The 18683-nt window shown below is 45.0% G+C and overlaps 1 protein-coding gene across 2 annotated transcripts in view; it reads right to left on the bottom strand.

Annotated features, from left to right (window-relative positions):
* Positions 1-18683, bottom strand: part of CMYA5 (cardiomyopathy associated 5) — a 54311-nt gene that overhangs the window by 30702 nt on the left and 4926 nt on the right. Inside the window, exons 2-3 of one of the 2 annotated variants that reach the window (XM_035099997.2) lie at positions 5398-13096; positions 1557-1652 (exon numbers count right to left, since the gene is read on the bottom strand). In XM_035099997.2, the coding sequence (XP_034955888.2) occupies positions 1557-1652; positions 5398-13096 (7795 nt within the window). The remainder of the gene's footprint in view (positions 1-1556; positions 1653-5397; positions 13097-18683) is intronic. The other variant, XM_035099998.2, reaches the window with a different exon arrangement.

The raw sequence follows: 18683 nt of genomic DNA, 5'->3' as shown, positions 1-18683 counted from the left end.
AACTCAACAACTTTTGTGTCCAGATTTTTGGCAACCCTATGTAAGATATATGAGCTATTGTTCTGAATGCTTCCTTTATAGGACTGCAGGACTTGATCTCCTTCTGCAGGGCCTGTAAGACAGAGCTAGTCTGCCTGGCCTTCAATTTGAATTAACCTGATCCTCTATTCCAGGGGTCCCCAGACTTTCTGCGCGGCGGGCCGGAGGGCAGGGGAGTGCGCGCGCAGCGGGCCGGAGGGCGGGGGAGTGCGCGCCCGTGCGCATGCGCACACGCACACGGGCGGGAAAAAATCGCCAAAAAACGCTTGTGCGCATGCGTATGGGCCTCCCCCGACCCGGAAGTGCACCAGAAATGACCTCTTCCGGGTCGGGAGAGGCCCATACGCATGCGCACAAAGGATTTTCGGCGATTTTTTGCCGATTTTTTAGATCGTCGCTGCGCCGCGCGCCGTGAGAGCGGGCGGCGGCAGTGGGCGGCGGGAGTCGTCGCGGGCCGGATTGGAAGGCCGATTGGGCCGCATCCGGCCCGGGGGCCGTAGTTTGGGGACCCCTGCTCTATTCCATTTGCGCACACACACACACCCCAAAAAGAGCACTGGCTATAGGTTCAATGGCAGAGTACATGCTTTGCTTGCTGAAGGTCCCAGATTCAGTCCCTGGCCTGCCCAACTGAGTAGGTCTCTGGGACTAGGCAGGACTGGGAAGATCTGTGCCTGAGACCATGGAGAGTCCATGGAGAGCCTGCTGCCAGTCAATGTAGAACTAATGGTCTGATTCAGAAAAGTTGAACTAATGGTCTGAGAAAGGAAGGAAGGAAGGAAGGAAGGAAGGAAGGAAGGAAGGAAGGAAGGAAGGAAGGAAGGAAGAAAAGGAGGTGGCAAAGTGAGAGAGTGATGGGGAGGGAGAGAGAAGAGGAAGGGCATGACAGAATCAGAAAAGTGTGTGGTTTTAAAAAAAGGGAGAGAAAAGGGATGGCCACACTCACTTTCAGTTCCTGCCCTGCCCACTGCTGTCATGTACCTCTCAAGAGATTAGACCCGAGAGAACGAAACGCTTGGCAGGAGAGAGAAAAATCACCCACCCTTGGGCTAAAAGATTGATGGTTGACTTGAACCCTTTGGTATTTTTATCTATTTATTTGAAAACTGCTTAATTATTTTAAAAATCTCTAAGCGATATATAACATAAAAACAATAAGCAATATCATGAATACCAATACAGAATCTAAAAACAGTAGTATAAAGCCACAGAAATGCAAAGGAAACCAGAAATTCAGAGGATTCAATGAAATAATTTGAACTGAGTTTGTCTCTCTGACAACCAGCTTCCGAAAGGCGGGAGGATGGAATGTTTCATACAAAGCTGGAATGAGTTTTGTGTCCATCCATCCTTGCATGCTGTTAAAAGTCACCTCTTCTGTAGAAAGAAATTGTTACGCTCATATAGTGGCCCATCCAGTTGAATAATTGGGGAAGAAAAAAAAACCTCCACAAAAATGAATTCTCAACAAATAAATTGTCAACAAATGAGAAGGAAGGCAGGTGCCACACACTTACCTCGAGGGAATTAAACAGAGCCTCAATCTCACTGACGAACCCCTCGATCTTCAAAGATCTTTCTTGCAAAACATCTAGGAATCCATCCAATTGACTCTAAAATATTAAAGTTTCACAATCATCTAAATAAAGTGGTCAGGAAGTTGTGAGATGGTGCTATTATATTTTACATAAAAACTAGACCAAAACAAAATGTTTAATCTCAAAATGCATCCTACGGCTGAGTGCTTCATTGATATACTGCAAGGATCAGGCCCATTGTCCTGGTAGTGTCCCATTGACAACAATTTCCCAAATCCCCACCTCTGGGGATCACTGTCCCCAGAGGGGTCTCAGGGACACTTGATGAGGTTGCACTAAAACAAAAACCACACTTCAGGATAAGGAAAATTATACAAAGAAGTGTGATGAATTTAAGCCAGGCTATAAGTATCATAAAAGATTAAATAAATTGGAAGGTACTATGGGGGTTTCGACATTTTTCCTTACTTTATGCAGCTTGAAAGTTTTCAAAGATTTAAGCAGTAAACTGATTAATCCACTAAAGCTTTAGTTGATGAATTAATTGCCATTAGAGGGGTGAGACTGACAGGCAGACTTTAAAAAAACAACAACCCACCTGCCTTGGCTTTGGGATATTACTTAGGTAGGGAATGGAAAATAAACTATTAAAAATGGCCTCTCCTTCTAGCAACAAGAGATTGTTAATTCAATGATGAAGCTATATCCTTCAAAAGGCACTCAGGCTGAAGTTTGGGCAAGACACAGTTTTTAATAAATGGAATCAATTAAGCAAGCAGTTCATTTAAGAACATAAGGTGAGACCTGCTAGATTGGTTCAAAGGCCCACCCAGTGCCACATCCTATTCTTACAATAGTCAGCCACATGCCTACGGGAAGCCCAAACATGGAGCCTCAGCCGCAACAGCACTCTTCCCACTTGCATACCTGCCAAGTGCCCCAGAAAAAACACGACATCCTATTTTTTCATGTGAGATCACGGTGGCCATTTGGGATGCAGCGATCTTGCACTGGGAAAAACTTTTCAGGGCTGTATTTTGGGGTGTGGGGCAAGAGCTAGGTGCGTGTCACATGACTTGCCGAGGCACACACCCTGGAAGACACCTACCCCAGTTTGGGGTATCCAAAAGTTGGACGGTATGTACTTGTGATTCCCAGCAGCTTGTGTTCAGAATCGTACTGATCTAAATAAAAAAGGCTTTCTTGTTACAAACTAAGGACAGGACCCCGAAGGCCCATGCCTGACTTCAAACCAGTAAAATAATCTTCATTAAATGATATCTCAGTGACTAACAGCCTGAGGTGGTTTTGTTGTTGTTGTTGCTTGACCGGCTTTCTTTCCTGTGCTTCTGAAGCTGTTTCTCAAAAGCTGCCCAGGATTTGGTTCTTGAGATAATAGAGACAGCACTCAGGAGTTATAACTGTCTCCCATACAGAAGCCTCCTTGACCTTCCTTTGGTGCACTTGGCCATCTGTTCAAAAGCAGTTTGTGTTTTCATAAACACTCTTGACTTTAATCAGATTCCTCTATACTGTATGCCTAAAAAGGAAGGTTAAAGGAAGGCTGGAAATCAGCATCACCTATGGATTATAAAAGGGGACGCAGGTGGCGCTGTGGGTTAAACCATAGAGCCTAGGGCTTGCTGATCAGAAGGTCGGTGGTTCAAATCCCCACAGTGGGGTGAGCTCCCGTTGCTCGGTCCCTGCTCCTGCCAACCTAGCAGTTCAAAAGCACGTCAAAGTGCAAGTAGATAAATAGGTACCGCTCCAAGCGGAAAGGTAAACGGCGTTTCCGTGCGCTGCTCTGGTTCGCCAGAAGCGGCTTTGTCATACTGGCCACACGACCTGGAAGCTGTACACCTTTATGAATTATAAAATGCACAGCAAACTATAAAGGTAAAGGTAAATGGACCCCTGACCATTAGGTTCAGTCGTGACTGACTCTGGGGTTGCGGCGTTCATCTTGCGTTATTGGCCGAGGGAGCCAGTGTACAGCTTCCAGGTCATGTGGCCAGCATAACAGTGCCACTTCTGGCGAACCAGAGCAGCACACGGAAACGCCGTTTACCTTCCCACCGGAGCCGTGCTTTCGAACTGCTAGGTTGGCAGGACTATACTGTGTGCATAAATAGGGGGAAATCATTCTTCACTTCCAAGGTGAATGTGTTTATTGGGGGAGAGAAATGTTTAATTCCGTGCGGCCCCCAAGAGCCACCATCAATAGCTTATCGTACTGAGCATATTGCATAGCTGACGAAAGCTGAAGCAGTGAGAGTTCTGTTGTCTGAGCACCAAAGAACTCAGTAACATTGTGGATAGTGGAAATGAGACACAGTGGTCAAGGATCGAAGCCATCTTATTCTTGGTGAAGCAGATCACATGAAGGCTAGATTTCATTCCTGGCTCCCTCTCCAAGTTACAGAGCCAGGGGATGATGTCATGGGACATGCTCAAGTCCTTTGAAGAAACCACTCTAGGGAATGAAATGGAGGCATGTGACTTCTTTGATATTCTTAGCAACTGCTTATCTTTCACAGTTGTAGTATGATTCTCTATATACTGAGAAGGAGGCTCTATTAAAATGGGAATTTGGCTATGTATATCAATGGATTTCACCCTTTAAAAAACAAAAACTGTTCATTTGAGTCAAACGTCATGAAAGGGCATGGTAGGCAAGCCATTCTTTTTTTTTTCAGCCTCTATCCCTCATCTGTAAAATGTACATACAAATGCTAGCCTGCCTACATTCTGCTCTTGAAAGCCCCCTCAGTTTCAAATGTGATTTCCCATGCACAACCAGGGCCCTGGTGCTGAATCAGTGCTGATGCAAAGACCCTCCTTGCCCCTGCATGAGTAATTGTGCTGTTATTTGGATCCTAATCAATGGCTTTTTAAATAGAGATACTCAAGATCTGGTTAATCTGAGGAGGCATCACAGTGAAGTCTGTATATTAGAGAAAGCCAACCAGTTACCTATATTCTAGACGACCAACAAGGAGTCAAAGTGCTTATTTAGAACTAGGCAGAACCACCATACCATTAGGCAGAAAAAGAAAGACACGGTAGGCAACTCATGCTGGGGTGGAGTGGTGTTAGCAGCCCCACTCACTTCCCCCTGCACTGTACAGAAGTACAGTGGAGGATGCTGCCCAATCAGCAGTGCTGAAGGAAGACTCAATGTCCCACCTGGCTGGATTATGGATGTAGAATGGTGGGGAGGGGGCGGGCGTCTTTTCCTTCAGCTCAGGCAGGAAAACGTCTTGGACCAGTTCTGCAAATATGACTTTAAAATTCCAAACTAAGGGCCAAAGCAGATGCAATGCACGAAAGCCATCATTGGACCACCAAGCTAATTTTGACTAATTTTGATCAGAGTGGAGGTCCTGGCACAAGGGATGGTTTTTCTTTTGTATTTGCATTCTTTCCAGCCAGAAAAAAAGAGGTGACCCCTCCCACACAAGGGGCTAAGAATATAGTTTAATTGTGAAAACACTTTCATTAATGCTGTTGCGCCTGGTGTGTTTCCAAGCAGAATTGCTCTTCCTCAGAGACAACTGTGAGACAAATTAAACACGATGGGTGATATCCAATGTTGGTCATAATCAAAGTAGATCCATTGAAAATCAATGGCCTTAATCTTAGCCTGTTTATGACTAACATTGGATGTTACCAAATGCAACCTGCCTATATTAGGTCACTAACCTTTATTGGCTTGCCTGATCCTGCAATGTATCTTACATCGTTCAGTGAAGCACCCCCAGTTAAGCATCAGTTTCAATGAGAACACAGGGCTGTAATTCAAAAAATGTTAATTGCTTACCTTTAATTCAGTCACAGCTGTGTCCAGGTTTGTCACAGTGTGCTCTTTATGCTCCCCAGAAAGCTTGTCCTCAGCAGAGATGGGACATTTACACTGGCGGCAATAACTATCTAACGGTTCATGATCTGATTCTTTCTGTAGGACTTCAGTTTCTGGAACATTTCTTGGTAGCTTGTCGAGACCCATCAATTGAAATTCTTCTCCCTCAGCGTACGTATTTGCCTCTCTTTCATTCACAAATTCATAACTATCACTAATGCGGTCTGAGGATTTTCTGTCATCAAACAGCAGCTCTTCATGAACCACTTCTGATGATGTTTCTTCCTCAAAGACATCATCTCGGCTAACCACTTCGTAGTCCATGAGCTCAGCTAGATCTTCATCAATGTCACTGGACTCTTCCTCTTTAATTGAATATAATGGATAGGTATCAAAATCATGTGACAACAGAGAGTAGTCCAGTTCCCCAAAAGGCTTGTCGGATATTGCTTCAGGTGGTGGTTGGTATGCTGCTTCTCTGTTGGACTCCGTTAAATCACCCACAATATTTTCTCCAACTCTTTTTTCAGATGTTTGTCCCTCAGTGTCCCTACAGAGAATATGTTTATGGTCTAAAGGTTGTGTATCCTGTGCTATTAACTGGTCTTCTGGTTGTCCCTCACTTTGCCAGGGAGGGCTAACATGGTGGTGGGATGCTGCATGAGATTGGCTGCTTTCTTCATCAGGTTTTGGTACAACCACATTATCCATTTCATGAGCATCTGTTATTTCAGATTGCTGGTTTCGGCCAATTGCAAAACAAGCAACTTCCTCTGATTCATCTCGCACAGATGTTGCATTTTCAAAGACACTTGCTGCATAATCAAGTATTGGACAAGACTCCTCATCGCTCGTTTCTTCTGGTAATGCTTGGCCTGTTTCTTCAGGCAAGGATTCTTCTGCACTTCTTTGACTGCTGTCATCATTACTTGCACCTGAACCAAAGAGCCCACTTCCAAAAGGAACTGCATGTGTGGGCTGGCAAGTTTCAACTTTTATGTCACCCATGATCTCAACTGGCCTGTCTATCAATCCATCATTCAAACCCTCCAAAATTCCCTTTGGAGACACGTCCTCTGTTTCCACATGTGTTTCAGCTAGAATGTAAACAGGCTGAGGCTCCTTGTCATCTGATTCATATTCACCTTTTGAAACTCTTGCTTGATTTAAGGCTTTTATAGTCCTAGGCTCGTCTTTTAGAACCTGTTCCTTCTGGGATTCTTCCAAATTTGGACCATCAGCTTTAGATACATCCCTTTCAAAGCCCAAGGATTCCTCTTTTCTTCTCTGACCGAGTTCCTCATTACTTACATCTGAACCAAAGAGCTCACTTCCCAAAAGAATTTCATTTGTGGGCTGACCATTTCCAACTTTTATGTCACTCATGATCTCAGCTGGTCTATCTACCAATGCATCATCCAATCGTTCCCCCATTCCCCTTGGTGACGAGACCTCCGTTTCAGCATGTGCTTCAGTTAGAATGTGAAGAGACTGAGGCTTCTTTTCACTTGGTTCATCTGCACATTTTGAAACTCTTTGTAGGGTTAAAGCTTGTTCGTTAATAGTTTTATCTTTTAGAACTTGTTTCTCCTGGGATTCTTCCAAAGTTGGAGTGTCATCTTTAGAAACATCCCTTTCAAAGCACATTCCGGTACCATCCTCTCGAGTAGGGCCTCTGATGTGAAAGGATACGTCAGGATTCTCAGTCTCTTCATTTGATGGATATTTATGGCTATCTTCCTTAGGTTTTTCCACAGCTTCTTCATAGAGATCTTTATATAAAAATGCCAAAGTAGGTGGCACCTCAAGAAGCTCAGGATTGACTTCAGTGGCAGGTAAAGAAATTAATGGAGATTGAGCTAGCACATCTTTTTGTGTGATAAATAGGGGTTCACCTGCTACGTTAAGCTTATCCTCTGTGTTTTCATCCTTTCCCCTAACAGTATCAATTATTTCACCTTTGATTAATATTGTTGAAGGGTCTTCTTGACCCTTCTTGGCCATTCTATTGAAACCTTCATCCAAGTCTCTTTCTAGCGAAGAAAACTCTGAAATATTTTTTGTACCTACAGTTGGAAGTGTTGCAGAATTTTCTATGTTAACTTCAAATTGCCTCTGTACTTCCTTAAAAGATTGTTCCTTTCCTGTCTGGATGAAGCCGGTCTCATCAACGACAGTATGCTTTTCAATGTGATCTATACTGTTATCATTTACACCACCATCTTCATTGCTTTCTTGAACAATAGAAACTTCCCTTTTCATTTCTACACTTTCCTGGACCCCCTTTTCCTTTACAAGTTCATTTGATTTGATTTCTTTATTTTCATGATTGTCCTCATCTATGCCTTCTGACGTTTTTACACTTATTTTGCACCTTGAAAGTTCCTGGTCAACAGCCATATCTCCAGCATCACGGAACGGTTTTCTTTTCTGCAATGCAGCTGTTTCCAGGTATTCAAATCTCTCTGGCATATGCTTCTCTTCTTCTTTATCAGCTGAAGAATTGAGTGGAGCAGCATGAATATTCACTACCCCGTTACCTTCAGAAATCTCTTTTCCTTGACCAAGTTCAACAGCAGGTATGGCTTCCTCCCTCAGTTTCTTGTGATCTTTTAATTCCTTTTCAGGCTCTTTCAAAGTTATCTCTGCACTAGGCAAAGACTTGATTTCTTCTGTTTTTGAAAAGTCTTCAGCGCTAATTAGTATTGTCTTGTTGTCAGTCATATGTGATGAATGCAAGTTGTGTGTTAAAATATCATTTATGGGCTCTGGCATTACAGCATCAGAAGGCTCATTTGGAATTAAATTAGGTAACGTAGGAGTCTCAGAAATATTTTCCCTTTCATCTCGGTAAGTAAAATCTGCTTCAGGTTTACTAACAAACTGTTCCACTTCAAAACGTGTTGGAGGAAGCTCAGTTACTTCCTTAATAGTTACATTTGTCTCGGGGGGGCTAGTTGAAATGCTTTCTGATCTTGCTATTAACAAATCAGCTTCCTTGAGAGGAGGCTGACTGTCTAGATTCTCTTTTTCTGAGGTCAAAGAGGTATGTATTTCCTTTGCCTCAGCAAGGAGGAAGGCTGCAAAAGACAAGGGTTCTTCTGGCATCACGTTAGCTACTTCGGGAGGGTGCTTGGCCTCTTGTTCCTCAACCTCTGCAATTAGATCCAGTGAAGCAGAGCTGGATTGATCCAATACAGATGATGGTGAGACTGACACTGGTTGTGAAAGAAAATCCTGCTCCTCTGCTTTCTCAGTGAGAAGAGATGCATCTGGTAGTGGCTCTCCTGGGAACTGTGTTTCTGTGGAATAAGATGAGCCTAAATGTTCCAGATCCAGTGATGCAGTAACCAGTGGATGCTGGACTTTCTCATTTTGCTGTGCTGACAAAGCAGACTGTTTGCGCTCTAACCTGACAGCGTCAGTCTTTGGTACCTGGATTTCTTGCTCCATTCCTGCAACCGTCAGCTCTGATAACTTAGAAACTCCAGAATCCACTTCTGCAGTTTTATAAAAGTAGCCCTGACCTTCCTGTGATCCTGTCTCACCAAGAAGCTGCAATGAATCTTGAACAGCTGCAGAAGAGTAAGTCTCAGCCCTTTCCATCTGGGGTTCTTTTACTGACTGCAGTGAATGTAGGTGTTCCAACTCCTGTGGCAGGACAGGTGACTTTAGAGGAGCATCTTCCTCCTTAGTCTGTTCAGTGCCCAAAATTACTGGTCCTTGGTTTTCTCTTTCTTCCTTGTGATGCAATACTTCTTCATGTACAGATGGTGAATATAGGGGAATTTCTTGCTTCTGGATCTCTTCAGTAGAATTCAGCAAGGTCAAATCTTCTAGCTCTGATTCTGCTGTTTGGGGGCAATACAGCTCAATGTCCTGGCTCCTTGCTTCAGGCTGTGCTGCAACAAGCAAATGAGACTGACTGCCTTGCACATCTGCTCCTCCAGCATCCAGATGTTTTGACTCTTCCCTCAGAAGTGAATGAGACTGATCTTGGTTCTCTTCTTCAGCAGCAGCATATGATGAAATTACTTCCTTAGAAAGTTGTTCTGAGGATAAAGGTGAGGAAGGAGGGGCTATTTCCTTTACTTCCTCAGAAACAAAATCTTCTGGGGTGGAATTTGATTCTTTTGGTGTCATCTTTGTGTCCACAGGTGACACAAGCGGCTCTTGCTTGGCTTCACTAATGAGGAAGGCTGCAAAGGACAGTGACTCATCTGGCGCCATTTTTGGAGTTTCAGGAAAGGGAGTTTGGTTTTCTTCTATCTTGGCTTTATCCTCAAGAACTGAGGAAGAATAGCTTGGCTGCTCATTTAATGCATTTAATGCCTCATTTAATGCATCAGATAAATAGCTTTGGCTCTCCTGTGTTTCTGAACCAGCAATAGGATATCCCAATTCAGGTGTTGGAGTTAAGAGTGGATAAAATTCAGATTCTTCTCTTTCTGATGAGATGAAGTGTTCATCTTCTGATTCTGGAGACACAAACTTGTGTGACTGAAGGTTTCCTTCCTCTGTGTTGTTCTGAGCTGGGAAAGGTGCCCCAAAATGTTTTTCTGATTCAGATACGATGTGTGACACTTTCAGATAGCCTTGTTCCATTTCTGCAGTGACAGCCTGAATAGCCTGATATGTCACCTCTTTTGATACTGGTTCTGTAGTGTCGCATTTCTCTACTTCAGCCTCCGTGTATGGTATACTTAAAGAACCAGATTCAAGGGCGGCGGCTGCTGCTGCTGCAGCAACACACTGGTCTTCCTGTGGTTCTGTCAAATAAACTGACTGGGATAAAACTTGTCCAGTTGCAGATAAATGAGGCTTGATCTCATTGACCCCCATTTCCTCCACTGACTGCAGTTTACTTGATTCCATTGGAAGAACTGTATGTGATAACTGATGAGTCGTTTGCTCAATCTCTGACTCCGTCCTCCCTTGTTTTTCTGGCATGAATACAGGATGAAGTGAAGGCTCAGTGATGGATTTGTCAGGATGCCTCTCTTTCTTATCCGCATCATCAACAGAATGCAGTGCAGTTGCTTCTTCTAACAGAAACGATGCAGAGGAATCCTGTTCAATGCTCTGGATTGTTGATTCACATTCAGTTAAATGTCCTGGTTCAAACTGTGTGGTTGCAAATAAAGGAAACCAACCATCTTGCTGGCCTTCCTCATCTTGGTCCTCAGAAGTCAGCTTTGCATCTGAAGGTGGCCTTTGCTGGTTTTCTTCTTTTGCTGCTTCTTGGGGTAGAAGAACAGATGCTTCACTTGGAGGTTCTACAGATATAGGCGAAACCAGCTGAGTTGTTTTCCTATCTATGGCAACATCCGGCTCTCTTGAAATAGACACTGATTCTTCTGATGGAACTTCTGTGGGAGACAAGGGATGAACTTCTACTTTTGTTACTTCAGCCGTTTGGAAGGTAGCAGTGGGAAGTGATGCTTCTGCTATTTCAGCAGCTGTCTCGGGAGAACAAGGCAGGCTGTCTTTTTTCTCCATTTTCTCTGTTGGGTAGGATAAAACAGAGCATAGCTGCTCTGAAAACAGTGTTACAGTTTCTAGTAAAGGCTGCTGAGTCTCCAGCATTTCGACCTTCTCAGCAGATGAAACAGATGACAGTTGCTCTGAAGAGTCGAGTGCTTCAGCAGGAGAGTTTGCACTGACTTCTTTACCTTTGAGATGCAGTGTCTCCAAGAGTTCAAATCCCTGTGTTGCCTTTATAGGTTCAGAGATGACTGGATGTTCGCTTTCTGACTGTGCACATGCTAGAGAGTGTTGCTGGATTTCCTCTCTCTGTGCTTCAGGAATAGGGAGTGAAGACTCCAGCCACTGAGATCCTGGCTGTGCTGTCTGATTTTTAATTTCACTTGCGTGCTGTGCATCTGACTGTTCTGGCTGTAGTGATGCAGTCACAAATACCTGTGTCTCAACAGCTTCCTTGGCCAAATCTGGTTCCAGGTGCTCTTTTTCTCTTTTCTTGGCTTCACCCATGAAGTGTGTGGGCTGTGAAAGTCCAATATGTTCCTCTGCAACTTCACAGGAATCACTCTGAGATTCCTGTGTTTCTATTCTGCTAGCTGCAGAAGATAAATTGGGTGCCGTTTCAGCTTCCCCAACTTCCCATTCTTTCAACGAATACGTCAAATGTGCCGGCTCTGCTTGCAAAAGTGGGGTTGATTGCTCCTGCGCCTCTTCTTTCTTTGAATATTCCGCCTCCAGCTGTTTCTTTTCTTGCGTTTCTCTTTCACTAACTGGAGGAGGTGATTTTGCCTGCTCAGGCACAGGCTCTGCGAGTTCAGGTGAGCAAATAAGGACGTCTTGCCTCCCTGCCTCTTCAGCAGAATGCAACAAGCCTGAATCTTTGATCTCAAATTGTGATGGGATTGGTAAGCCAATATCTGGGTTTCTGATTTCAGGAAAAAGAGAATCTTGGGACTCATACTGCTCAGCAGCAATACTATTTGGGTACTGCACATCCTGAGGTGCAGATTCTGATAGCTTAGAGAAAGTTGAGTCATCCTGATTCTCTGCTTCATTACCGGTAGCAGGCTGGGAAAAGGGTTTGGTAGAAACAATTGGAGGAGGCTGTATTTCCTCTGCTGCCTCCTCCTCTTCCTCTGTTTCAACAAGGAGGCTGGGCAACTTTTCTGACACAGTATTTGCAGTATTAGAAAGCTGAGATTGTTTTCCCCTTTTCTCCAATCTTTCATGACGATCTGGTGAAGCAAACCTTGCCTGTTCTGGGGCTGTCATTCGCGTGGCAGGGGGATGTGATTCAGTGTCCAGCTTCTTTGCTTTGTCAGGACAGAGCGGTGAAGTTGGTGGTACCATTTTGGAAGCCTTATCCAGAGATTCAGGCAGAAAAGATCGCCGCACTCGCTCCTCATCTCTGTTACGGGGAACAGACTTTGCAAGCATTGTCTGCATACGCTTGAGATGTAGGATTTCCTTCTGGTCATTCTTAATGGTGGCTTGTTGTTCAAGATGCTTTAAAGATGCCTGGAACATGGTTTGCCTGGTGAATTTTTTGGGTGGTTCTCTTGGCTTCCTGATTACAACAACCGTAGGCGGAGGCAAATCTATATTGTTCACTCGCCGGAAAATCTTTTTATTTCTTTCTTCCAATGCTGCAGTGAGTAGCTGAATCTTAGCTCTTACCGTTCCTTCGAGGGGCAGCTCTGCCTTTTTCATGAAAACATTTTCTTTTTCTTCTGGCAGTGGATCCACCACTTCCTGTGTAATTTGTACCAAATAGTTTTTTATCTTTGAAGGTTGCACTTGAAGGGTCCATGGCTGTGGATCAGCAGGATCTAATTCTCTTTCCAAAGCTTTTGCTTCTGTTGGCCTTCCAGAAAAGCCACATTTTTCATTGTGTGGGCCCATTTTCTCATTTGGAAACAGGGGCACCTGATATGGCGAGTTCCTTGTTCTTTTCTGTACCATCTTTCCTCCATCCATCAAGGATATAGATTTCCCTGGAGGACCTTCCACGTAGGAGTTTTCCATACTATAAACACCAGATGTAGCACTAGTTTCTGAGGCTTGGGATGTGGAACATCTACTTGAACTTGTCTCCCAGGTCTGTGCACTATCTTCACTATGAATAGCATCCATGGCATCTGATTTTACCTCTTCATGCTGGTTAAGGCTTTTTAAACTGCTAAAAAAAACAACAGATTTTAAGAAACTATAACCTTATTATTATTTAAAACACAATCGCAGAAGATTAAAATATATCAATTACAAGTTTATTATTATTATTTTCTATTACAGCACGTTATAGCACTGACTGTTAAGTGTGATCTCATGAAAAAGAATTTTTATTTATTCAATAATAAAAAACCTACACCCTGCCTACTTTCTAAGGAATGCAAGGCAGCTAACAAGTTATAATGCAACAGCAATGTGTTATTTTTAAATCCTCTAATTAAACCCTCATAATAAAAAAATAAAAACCACAAAACCACAACAACAATTCCAGCAAAGCCAAGCATCAGACAATCAGCTGTCAATCAGGGTTTCCCACAGGCATTCAGGTGTAAGAAGAGGATGCTGGACTAGATGGGCCATTGGCCTGATCCAGCAGGCCCTTTGGAATAGATGCTGCCTGAAGCCATAAAGTGACAGAGGCTCATGCACCTCGTTTGTCAATACACTCCACAAGAGAATGCCCTGGTCAGATTTCCATCAGCTGTGTCTTGTAAGATCAAGGGATTCGGACTAGGGCCTCAGATAATTATCAGAGAATGTGGGGAAGAACATAGGGAAAGAAACTGACACTGGCAGCCAGTGTAGTAGTTGAAATTTTGGAGCACCTTTGAAGAGCAGCCCAAAATAGAGCATGTTATAGTAGTCCAATCTGAGACTCACTAGGGCCTGAATGGTTGGTGTAAGGACTGATTTTCATAGAACTGTATAGAGTTGGAAGGGACCCTGAGGGTTATTAGCAAAGTTGAAAAAGGCACCCCTTGCACATCCAATAGGGTTGTTGGGTCATGGACAGCGACGGCGCTTATGCCCGTGCTGCCCAGAGCGGGCACATGGGGCGTGTCCCCGAGAAGGGTGAAGTGTGCCGGGTGCCCTCCCACGCACCACAGTTGCTGTTCACTCTCCCCCTGCTGTTCACTCTCCCCCTGCTGTTCACTCTCCCCCTGCTCTCCGATACTGGATCAGACATGACACGGCAACGGAGCTACTTCAGCTGGGCGCGAGGTGCCAACGCCAAGGAGGGTGGGCAGTAGCATTGCCACTGACCATTCTGCTCTCTGCCACCTGACCCGGCAATAGAGCTCCTGTGGCTGGGTGCGCCTCGCCACGGCTGAGGAGGGCTGCTCTCTCTACCGCTAGGTCAGAAGAGCTGCTGGTGCCTGGCGTGAGGTGTGGAACGTGGGCAGCAGCACTGCCATCCCCTCGCCTGCTCTTCTCCCCTGGCGCAGGGCAGAACTGCGCCAGGCACAAGCGCTACAGCCAAGGCACAGCACCTTCTGGTGTGGAGCCAGGCTCTGATGAAGGAGTCCACTGTGGGCGGACCTGTTTGTGCCCAGCCGCATTTTTAACATACATGTTTTTTTGCCATTTTGTCACCCCCCCTCGGTGATGACACCCAGGGCGGTCCGCACCCACCACCCACCCCTTCCTACACCACTGGTCACAATGTACTTGGCCTTTCAGGAGGAGGGCAACCCTTTCAAAGGCAGACTGTAAACCCAAACCTGAATGAGATGTTCCCTCTACCAACATACTCCTGCTTTGCCAGGATTATATTACAGCTTCTTCTACCTACAGACCTTCACAGCTATCAAACAGGCTTTCTACTGCCTCCCCCAGCATCAGATGAAAATGAGCAAAAGCGTTTGTTATCGGCATACTGATGACTCTGCAACCCATGTCTCTTGATACCTCGCTCAGCAGTTTTATATAGATATATATTTAACACTCATGAGAAGAGAAGAATCCTTGGAAAAGACCCTGATGTTGGGAAAGATTGAGGGCACTAGGAGAAGGGGACGACAGAGGACAAGATGGTTGGACAGTGTTCTCGAAGCTACGAACATGAGTTTGACCAAACTGCGGGAGGCAGTGCAAGACAGGAGTGCCTGGCGTGCTATGGTCCATGGGGTCACGAAGAGTCGGACACGACTAAACGACTAAACAACAACAACAACATATTTAACACCATGGCAGACCAGCCAGAACCTTGCTGTACCCTGTAGTCCACTAACCAATTGTTTAGTATGGCTTTGTATTTTTTAATGTTTTATTTATTGCTTATGACTACTTTTGTTATGTTGTAGTTACGTGTGTTTTTCATGTTGTAAGCCACCTTGAGCATGGTTTGAACTTTGAAAAAAGCAGCTTACTAATAAAATCATGTATGTATATATGTTTCTGTGTTGAAGCCAGTTTGAACATCAGACTGGAAGGAATAGCCCATTTCATCCAAAACCCTTGGAGATGCACTAACAGAACCTTTTAAATATTTTGGAATGTTAGACACTCGGTGGCAGATTTCAAATCAGAAGGGTGCAAAGATGTGTTTTTCAATAGAAATATAGTACCTCTCACCATAGTGTCAAGGCAGATGTCAAGGCAATAAGCAACTATTTTACTTTTAGAAGACAACTGAAGGCGGCCCTGTTTAGGGAATTTTTAATGTTTGATGCTGTACTGTTTTTAATATTCGGTTGGAATCCGCCCAGAGTGGCTGGGGAAACCCAGCCAGGTGGGCAGGGTATAAATAATACATTATATTATTATTATTATTATTATTATTATTATTATTATTATTATTATTATTATGTCTATGTGCCTGCTCACTCTGATATCAAGGCACTAAAAGTTAATGGGCAACTTCAAAGTCCCTGCTCTCCCTTTTTGTGGTTCCTCATCTTTAAACTGGACAACCCTTCAGACAGAGGACTCCTTCAAAGAGAGAAGTGTCCTCTGTAAAGTAGGCCACATGGCCAGAATACTTGCCTTTCAGAGTTGGATACCTACCTACATTAATCTAAGGTGTTTCAGTTAAAACATGAAAGCTATGGGAAAATGTTAACCCAACTAGAAACCAGGTTCTTGTTGCTTGAATAGAGACAAACCATTGTTTTGGATCTGTTTTAGACTCTTAAATTTAAACAGCGGAGAAAGAAAGGTGAGAGAGAATTCCTAAACAAATATGTTGACAGGAACAGTATTTCTGCTGCATTATACACAGAAGTCTCCTGGCTCCTTGTCCACTGCCTCTCTCCTATCCCTGCAATATGTACTAGGATAAGAGTTATTGCTTTTAACTAGAAGAAATATTGACCAGGTACAGCAATAGCAGCAAATCTTCACACTTTTTAATGCAGTGCTCACTGCCGAACAGATTGCCCAGACCTGCTGCAATCAATCAGTGTCTCATGCCTCACTGACACGTCTTCTGTGTTTTATTTTGAATGAAGCAAACCTCCCAGCGTAGGATGATATGAGGCCGGTCAGCTTTGGCTCTGGCAGACAGTCAAGTCCCACCAATTCAGTTGAGCAATTTCCTTCAAAATCAGAACTGCATCCAAGCCAGTGGCTGAGCTACATACTGTATGGAAACCAGAGAACTTTAGGGTCACTTGTTTGTTAAGTATTCGTCCTGATTTGTTTGCATCAAGTTTGTAGGAAGGTTATACGGCATCCAAGGTTTATTGAGAATTCATGATGATCTGCTGGCAGGGAGGTTATAACACAACTGTTATGCCATGCTTTCCAGTGCATTTTCCTCTCTCTTTCCTTAGTGCAAGAAAGTTAGATTTATTTGGGGAGGTGATTTGTTGTTCAAGTGTGCCAAATCCACTTAGCATCAGAACATAAGAAGAGCCTGATGGATCAGGCCAATGGCCCATCTAGTCCAGCATCCTGTTCTCACAGTGACCAGTCAGATCCCTATGGGAAGCTTGCAAGAAGGATCTGAAAGCAACAGTGCTCTCCCCAATTCCCAGCAACTGCAGTCTTACTGCCTCCTACCGTGAAAGCAGAGCAAAGCCGTTGTGGTAAGTAGCCACGTGTAGCCTTATCCTCCATGAATTTCTTTTTAAAGCCATCCATGCTGGCAGCCAGCACTACATCTTGGGAAGTGAATTTCTAGCACATCTCCTCAGTTGCACCCAGATTACATTTCACCCTGGATCTGACCTCTTGCACCTAACCTTGACTTGACCTTGACTTTCTGGATGCTTTTTGCTACAGATTGGCAGCATTATGTGACAGCCAAAGTCTCCTGTGGATTCTATTGGAGGGGGCACCTAGCCTGGTGGTACTTCTAGATCCATTCCTGTAGCTTAAGACTCATATAGCCTTGGTGACACTGAGTGTCTTCTCCATCAGCTTTGCCTGGTGCCCCAGCTGTGCCCCTATCTGGATAGGGATAGCCTAGCATCTGCAGTCTATGCTCTGGTAACCTCTGGTTGGATTACTGCAATATGTTGTATGTGGGGCTGCCTTTGAAGATGGTTTGGAAGCTGCAACTGGTGCAGAATTCAGTGGCCAGATTATTGACTGGGGAAGGATAACCCGAACATATAACACCAATTCTGGCATGACTGCACTGGTTACCAATTTGGTGCCCAGGCTGAATTCAAAGTGCTGTTTATGACATACAGTGGTACCTCTACTTACGAATTTAATGTGTTCCGAACGCACATTCGTAAGTCGGAAAAAAATGCAAGCCGAATCCCATAGGAATGCATTGGGAGAAAAAAATTTGTAAGTCGAAGCAACCCTATCTAAAAATTTGTAAGTAGAAAAAATCCTATCTAAACCGCATCCAAGATGGCGGACGGAGCTCCATTCGTAAGTAGAGTTATTCGTAAGTAGAGGTACCACTGTATAAAGCCTCATGCAGCTCAGGGCCTCAATACCTCAAAGATCACCTCTCCCCACGTGAACCAAACTGGACCCTGCAATTGTCATCTAAGGCCCTTTTCCATGTGGCCCCTCCACTAGAGACCCAGAGTGTGATAACAAGAGAATGGGCCCTTTCTGTGGTGGCTCCCTGCTTGTGGGATGCTTGTGGGATGCTGTCCCCAACTTAGCAGTTCGAAAGCATGCCAGTGCAAATACCGTGTTTCCCCCTTTTTAATACGTAGTCATAAAGTAAGCCAGGGCAGCAATTTTAAGCATTTGCGAAAGATAAGACATACCCCGAAAATAAGACATAGTGTATCTCCATGCCTGCAGCAGTGCGGGCGGAGTGCTGAGCCAGCGGCCGGGCCTCTGTTGCTTTGCAAACTGTGTGGGGTGGGAAGAACGATCGGGTCTGTCAAGCCAAAAAAAGTTCCCCTCCCTTGCTTGATTGCCAGTAGCATTAATTCATGCTGCTCAGGGCATTTACTCTAAAGCCTCCCGGCGGCTGCTGCAGCACCGAGCGCTCGCAGCGCGCAGCAGTGCCAGGCAGAGCGCCGAGCCAGCAGTCGGGTCTCTGCTTGGACCGGCCGAGGAGGCCTACCAACCCGCCAGTAACAAGACGCGGCTGGCCAGGCGGCGTGCGCTCCCTTCCCCCCGCGGAGCGCACGAGCCACCAATAGCCGCGTCGCCTTCAGCGTCCTCCACCCGCACCTGCTGTTCCGCCGCCCGGAGGAGACCTGCTGTTCCGCCGCCCGGAGAAGACCTGCTGTTCCGCCGCCCGGAACCGGCTGCTGGAGCGCACGGAGCGCCCAGCAGCGCCGGAGCCAGCGGCCTCGCCTGCACCCGGCTGCCGCCGCCCCGCCGCCCGGAACCGG

This window comes from Zootoca vivipara, chromosome 11, assembly GCF_963506605.1.
Source record: "Zootoca vivipara chromosome 11, rZooViv1.1, whole genome shotgun sequence".
NCBI classification, from domain to species: domain Eukaryota; kingdom Metazoa; phylum Chordata; class Lepidosauria; order Squamata; family Lacertidae; genus Zootoca; species Zootoca vivipara.
The sequence above is the reverse complement of the archived record's forward strand: the minus strand, read 5'-3'. Positions and strand labels throughout refer to the sequence as shown.